We start from the raw sequence: 7,393 nt of genomic DNA on the forward strand, positions 1-7,393 counted from the left end.
ATGGAAGTGACTCTTAATTTTGCACCACTACTAGATTTAATAATTTATCGCTTTAAGAAATACTTCAATAAATGGAGTTAGTGAGTAACTTATGATCTGTAAAAAATTAAGATTATCCAACACAGATGATTTTTGGCACATACCGTTTATCTGTTCTTTTGAACAAAAACTGTGGCGCCATGTGTGGCTAAACCTAGAAAGCACAACAGCACAGTTTGTATGCATGTCCGAGTTTAAAAGAAATAGTAGAAAGTGCAAGGTGCAAAATAAAGATGAGATTTATGAAAGGCTTGCATAAAAGGCTTGATAAACGAGCAGCAGTGAGTCCTGCACAGGAGATGACATATCAAAGATCAAGTATCAGTCACAGTTACTGCAAGAGTTTGTGCTGAGACTGATAAATGAATGGAAAGGGTCACTGAGGACCAGAACTCAACATTATATATATATATATATACACATACACACACACTCTAAGAAATAATCCTGTAAATTCACTGTAAATACTGGCGTCTGTAGCTGCCAGTAGATTACCGTTCTTTCGAAAGAACGGTAATCTACCGTTTTTCTGAAAGAATGATAAAAAAATTACAGGTAGCTACAGACGCGAGGTTTTTTTTTACCACTCCTTTAGAAAAACGATAAAAACAAAAAAAAACTGCCGTCTGTGGATACCAGTAAGTTACTAGACATTTACCTTTTCAATCCTGTAATTACCTTTTAAAGTGGTGTACTGTAAGTAAATACTGTAATGACGCGTGAATGTAGATGTACAAATCTCACATTTCTGCTTGGTTCATCAGTGCATCACCTAATTGCAATATCTGTCCGACGTTTTCGGTGACGTCTGCTCCCACTGTATTAACACCCAGCTCCCCTCGCCTGCTGCCAGCTGGTCCAGGTTTAGCAAACCACGGGAAAACCAACACCTGACTCATTTAGGCTTTCCCAAATGACAGTTAAACACATATATTAAGTCAGGTAACATCTAGTTGTAATATTTTGGTTCACTCAAATATTTAATACATTCCTGAGCAAATCGGTTTGACTGATTAAAGTCTAAAAACATATTAGTACAGTACAGTCTTAGTTTTACGATAGAACATTAATACCTAACCCAGTGTAAGCTTCTTAGAAGTGCTACAATTGGTGCGGTTCTAAAATGCATAATCAGAACTTCACATAACAGAAGAGGATGTGATAACAGTCAGAACAGAATTTTTATTTAAAGGCACCACTCAAACCACATATTTCCAGTATATTCAAACATTCAAAATAAATAACACATAACCATTCCTCTGAGAACTGGTAAAAAAATAGACCTTCAAAGTCAATATATAGTTTCACCAACACTGGATTAAAAATTGAAGACTTTCAGTTTGCAGTGACATAAACTGGGTTTAACTCATTAATTTCTACAATCTTATGAACACAACACAGTTCTTAACAAAAGCATGGATGTTTCTTTATCACTAAACAAATGAAAGAAAATTACTTCCAAAATCTAAAATTCAACATGGCTGAAATAATGTGGAATTCTAGAATTTACAGGGTATTAAAATGTGAACTATTAATGGTTCTCAAGAGTCCAAGTGGCACTTACTTTATTAGATGCAGATGAAGGCACTGTCCAACATGGAAAAAGAAAAGACAATATAATTTAGATTCTAAATAATATGGAAACAGAAATATTTCAAAGAAAAGAAAAAGACAACAACTAACCTGAATGAGATGCCACTCAAAGTCCATCAGGTTTTTGATGAAGGTGGAAACCTGAACATTGACTGTCACTTTTTCTTTTGAATGGTCTTTCCTGTGTTTTTGGATACCATCTTCCCATGACCGGCTTTTGTGCCCCTTTCTGGGTCAATCCCAATGGAGGGACTAAAAAACAAAATCAAAAGTGGGAAAAATCCTGAAAATATAGTGTGGCATTCTGAATACAGCTGGTACAATATATAAATAAAGCTGTTTTTAATTACGTAAAGAGAAAATATCACCACCTTTGTCAAATGTCAATCATAACTTGCTTTAAAACCATGTCATTGTAAAAAAGAAATACAGGAATGGTTTTACCGTTGAATGAGCCAAAGTCTTGGCTGCCGCATTGGAGGCTGAAGATGAAGATGGACAACACTGTCCTGTCTGGAATGTTGGCTGGACCCTCTCAAAGACAATATGGCCTTCAATGCTGACCATGCACAAAACTGCTTGCCACAGGGACTGTAATAAACCAAGCCCTTAATTGGAAGAACATAAAACAAACCCTCTTATTGATACAGTATGCATTTAAATGATCATCATAATAAATAGTGTCCACTCTATCAGGTAAAGTAAAAGCAAGGATCTTAAACTCCTCAATTGTCGTGCAAGTCACATCAATGCTGAAAACTGTAGGCTGGATTAATGTACAGAGGTTGTAGAGGAATTTGTACTGAAGGTGAAGTGTGCTTTCAAAGTTCATCAAAAGCTACCTTGGATGATCTTGTGAAGTGTCTTTGGTGCTGCTCTTGTTTTCACCAATATGCAGGAGGAAGGGCTGTCCTGGTTGCACGGCAATGAGGAAGGTTTCAACGCTGGCTTGCATCTTTGACATAATGATAAGAAGACAAATAATAAAAATTATTAAATATATTTAGTAGCACAGCTACATTCAGATAGCAAACAAAGACAATGAGAAAGTGCTTCTACAAAGCAGAATCATTAGAATAACCACATACCTGCACATATCTGAAAACATGGTCCACAGTTTGACATGAGTCGTTTTGGATTCTTCTTGTGGCCTTTGGATGTAGGACGAAGCACATGAACCAACAGAAGAATGCCTGGTTTTCCCAGCCTGGAGGAACAACAGGATAAATAGCAGAAACATTAGGATAATAAATACAGATTTTAAAGAGAAGTGAGCAAAACTAACCAGACCCACCAAAATACTTTGTCCACCCGGTTTACCCTGGAGAGCATTTTTACCACCTACAACATAAAGCATAAAAATGTCAGAAATAATTACCATGAACACAACTCAGACATTAGGCATTATAGAAATTAGTCAGCTTATAGAAGCATTCTGGACAGCATTTCTTCTGCCAACCTGTCAGAAGAAATGTGCTGAAGTCATCATAACAGGCTTCAGTCACCAACATGAAGTACTAATGAAGAAAAAAAGAGGAAGCCAATGTCATTATTTATTATAATTATTATTCATAGAGACAAAAACATTTTGGCTTAGCTTTGCTCGCATAGATCAAACCACCGGTTCAGCACAGCCACTCTCCCCATTATGCCATCTATAGCCGAAAACTTCAAGAAAACGACTCCGCAGCTAAATAATGTTAACTCAAACGGCCTTTCTGACAGTTTTAATATTCGTTTAACCAGCCGACACCCCGTGCTACACCTGCTTGGCTAGCTTTAGCTGCTAACAAAATAATAAACCGAGGGTGCTCACGTCAAGTCCTCGAGAAGTCCTGCAACTTTTCAATGTATCTTTACTCCAACAGACCAGGATCAGCTCTGAACAGACCTGCTAACCAGCTTTTCATTTGATTCAGGTGTGTTAACTGGAGCAGGGAAGCATCTGAAAGTTGCAGGATAGCAGCTCTCAGGGACTGGACTTGAGCATCTCTGTACTGAACAGTTGTACCGCGATATCCAAACAAATAAACTTACGTTAAGCATAAGTTGATACTGTTGCGCAAACAGAAAGTTAATGCATTCATTAAAAATAATCAAAATCAAAAACCAGTGATTCTTGAGAATAGGGACAAAACAGGTCCTATGGATAAAGCACAAAATCTGAATAAAATATACACAAAATATTTTTTTTTCAAATATCTGACTAAACTAACCTGGTCATGTGAGCACAACAATGTATGTTTTCCTGGTGGTTGCTGAATATTTTTTTATTTCAAACATTGTAGTCGGTGGATGATGCTTGTAAAATCCCTTGTCCAGGAGCAGAACTCAATACATTATAATAGTTTAAAACAATTAAAGAAATACAAAAATTATACATTATGACAATTAAGTATATAAATAATTATAAAAGTATCAATAAATTGAATTAAAAATAATTTTAGATATTTTCCAACTCCGTTGAAATTTCTCAACACCGTCAGACATGAAAAGAATGTAATAAAAAAAAAAAAAAAAAATCAGGCATTATTGGGGGGCACCAGAACTTTTGAGGACCCCATGACCTCAGTTACTGCAAGAGTTTGTGCCGAGACTGATAAATGAATGGAAAGGGTCACTGAGGGCCAGAACTCAACATATATATATATATATATATATATATATATATATATATAAAAGCTGGTAGCTCTTGAATTGCAACAATTTCCCTCAGCACACTGGCTGCAATGTTGACACCTTGAGATGCCATGAGACCCAAATTCTGAACATCATGGCATGGAGTGCATCCCAGTTTTCCATGTCTGGCATATAACCATTCATTTTATCTTTTAAACTGGTTCTATTGACCCTGTGTCCAGACAGAGGGATAATCAGTAGCCTAGCATCATAACCAGTTTGTTCTGAAGATCCTACAGCTTCCACTTCTCTTCCTAACATGGCGCCTCCTCACCCTGACTCTCATACTGATAGGAGGAACCACAGAGCTCTGTTAGGTTAAAGCACATCTTCTGAAGTTGGGATATTTTTTCTCAAACAGGTTCCAGCGGAATCTGGTTTGAGGTGACCAACATCTGGTTAAAATCAACCATGGAGGGGGAGGGGGACTGAGACCAAGCGACATCTGTATCATCCTGAGGGAGACCATCTCCCCTTGGGCAGACAAGCCGGCAGGAACCTGACCTAAGGAAACCGTCTTCTCCTTCCTGGAGCAAAGGAGGGGGCGAATAACAACTGTTCAAACGAGACGTCCACGTTTGGAGCCAGCACATTCTATAACACTCGGGGTCCTTGACCATCTTATTACAGACTCAGAGGCTAGATGTAGTGACCATTTGTCTCTAAACTTAAATTCAAAAATCAAAAAACTCAAAAATCGAAGGTGATCTAAAGAAATGGTGAATAAAACTCAAATAGTCACCTGATGCACCGTGGATTCTGGTTTACGCAGCAAAAAAGGATCAAAGGTCAAAATATAGTTCTTTGGTTTTAGTTGCAGATCAGGCAAAAGGTTACAGGCTTCTGCTCCTATTCCTGCACCTGCTCTCTGACTGACAATAGAAACCGATATGACTTATTGGCTGATTTTGTAGGCTGGTAAAAAACCTTATGACCACCCACGTGCATAATATGCTACCTAAGACCCACCTATTTATATCGTGAAATACCCACATCCCAACCTGAAATTAATTAACTAATTAAGTGAATTCCTAATCAAAGAACTTATTCTAAACAGCAAATTAAACAAAAATTCTAATAATAAATCAACTAGGAAATAAACAATAAGAATAAACTAAACAATTTAAATTCTAAGATTTAACCAAAAAATGGGAAAATAGCTTCTACACTAGATGTCCTCCTTCAAACCTGAAAAATCAAACAAAACTAACTCTGGCCGCGGCCTAATTTTTGTTGTTTTTAACTTTGTTTTATTTCTACTATATTTTTTGTGATTTTATTTTATTATTTTTATTTGCAGCAAAGTGGGGACTAAAAGGGGAGGAGAAAAAAAGAGTTAGGTTAAACGTGACAGCCAGACGGAGCGGTATGCCATATAGCTAGGATACACATACATATGCTGGACGGTGAATGTAACTCTGTATCTGATCCATTTATATGACATGTGTGGCTTGTAACATTTGATCATTTTTCTGCATTAAAGCCTGCTTTTATACAAGCAAATCTCATTATTTCTCAAGGTAATTTACACTCAGGGGTTCTGGTTGGGTCCTGAAACTGGTGGAGCATAGAAACAAAATGAACGAACTCCAACAAAACGTACAAAAGACGAGATGCTAACCAGTTTTTTCCATACATGCTAGGCTACATGACGGTGCAGCATTATCCTTATGGCCACCAGTATAGTTTTTCCGTAAAGCAATATGTTTCTAATCATACTTACTTATAAAGTATATGAACGTTAGTCTTCTGTCTTGATAAAAACTGTTCACTACAAATCCCTGGTTACACCGATGGCTGCCAGTCGTTATGCTTGACAGCTGCTATCCTTTGCTCCTCGTTGAAGGTTACGCAATAAAATTACAAATTCGGTTTTCAACCTTATCCGTTTCTGCAGCCGACCGTGCAGCGTCCTGTGAGCATTTTTACAGCAAAACAATCTGAATAAAAGAAATATTAAGCTACCACATGTCTGTTTTTTTATTTTTTTAACCAGCTTTAAAGGAGCGCATAGGTCGTTTTTGCCAAGGCTAGAACTGTATAATTTAACAGCTTCTCTTTTCCGGTCCTCGATATTCGCGGTCTGCGAAGGACCCGGATGAAGACCCTGAATTCGGGCACAGCTTTTAACACAAGTTTAGGAAACATGACTTATTACGTGAGAACATAGAATTCGACGGGTTTGGTGCCTATGACGTGTGAATGGACGTCATAGACGTCAGGGTCTTTATCTGCACTTTTTCTTCTCAAACCCTCACTTTGCAGTCCTTTGTCGCAGAGCCTGGATAAGTTACAGTTCATCTTGCGTTAAAGCAGAAAACTTAAGCTTTTCCTCTAATTAATTGAGTCTACAGTTATTATGGATAGCGGATTGACCCAAATCGTCACTGTCAACATCCTAAGGTTTATAGTTCATCCACTTTTCTTGAACTTAACCTGGATGGAGTGGATGCGTTTGGCAACTGGAGATCCCGCTCGCACCACCACCTGCGTTCTGATGAGGATTTTAGAAGACATCCTAGAGCTTTTTACATCCAACGCTCAAAATAGTCTTCCAAAGGACTGCCGCACCGCTGAAGCCATAAAATCCATCGTTGGCAACAAGGTGCCTGAGGCCTTCGCCAAGGTCATCAAGGTTAAAGGAGAAGTCCGAACAGAGCACACTGACAATTTAAACCATCTTATTGTCAAATATGTGGTGGATAGAGTCAATTCCAACGTAGACTCTGACTCTGACGACAGAAATCACGCTGACCAGCTGATCAGCGATATGGTTGACGAGATCAAAGTGATGATTAAGGATCTTTTTGTCAGACTGCATGCATCTAGTAAGGAACCGAAGAAAGTCGTGGTCCGCCCAGTTGAGCCAACATCTATGCTCAAACGTCTGAAAGGGAGGATCCAGGGTTTTTTCACCAAGTTCACTCGGAAACATTCATCTAGGGTTGCTCCAGTGAACCTACTGGAAATCCCAGAGACCTCTCACACCGTGGCCAACAGAACTACGGCAACCTTGGTTCCTGAGGAGCCTACGTTCCTTCAGATAATGTGTCAGACGTCATAGATCTAGAAAATTATCCTG

General features: G+C 38.3%; 1 protein-coding gene across 1 annotated transcript; it reads right to left on the bottom strand.

The window, feature by feature from the left end:
- Positions 1-1,496: 1,496 nt before the first annotated feature.
- On the bottom strand, positions 1,497-6,447 carry LOC145552512 (uncharacterized). Its single transcript, XM_081609874.1, has 8 exons — positions 6,035-6,447; positions 3,092-3,149; positions 2,927-2,973; positions 2,721-2,839; positions 2,475-2,587; positions 2,077-2,240; positions 1,723-1,884; positions 1,497-1,626 (listed from the first exon to the last, which is right to left on the bottom strand). The coding sequence occupies exons 2-7, from the start codon at positions 3,141-3,143 to the stop codon at positions 1,867-1,869; spliced, it is 513 nt and encodes a 170-aa protein (XP_081466000.1). The 5' UTR covers positions 3,144-3,149; positions 6,035-6,447; the 3' UTR covers positions 1,497-1,626; positions 1,723-1,866.
- Positions 6,448-7,393: the final 946 nt, after the last annotated feature.

The sequence above is a fragment of the Poecilia reticulata genome, chromosome 8 (assembly GCF_904066995.2).
Source record: "Poecilia reticulata chromosome 8, P_reticulata-male-v2, whole genome shotgun sequence".
NCBI lineage: Eukaryota > Metazoa > Chordata > Actinopteri > Cyprinodontiformes > Poeciliidae > Poecilia > Poecilia reticulata.

Bases quoted from the DNA above. Each gene is read 5' to 3' on its own strand.
- LOC145552512 (XM_081609874.1), bottom strand. From the start codon at position 3,143: ATGTTGGTGACTGAAGCCTGTTATGATGACTTCAGCACATTTCTTCTG. The intron at 2,974-3,091 runs GTTGGCAGAAGA...TTTATGTTGTAG, and splicing joins CAGCACATTTCTTCTGACAG to GTGGTAAAAATGCTCTCCAG. The intron at 2,241-2,474 runs GTAGCTTTTGAT...CTTCCAATTAAG, and splicing joins ACTTCACAAGATCATCCAAG to GGCTTGGTTTATTACAGTCC.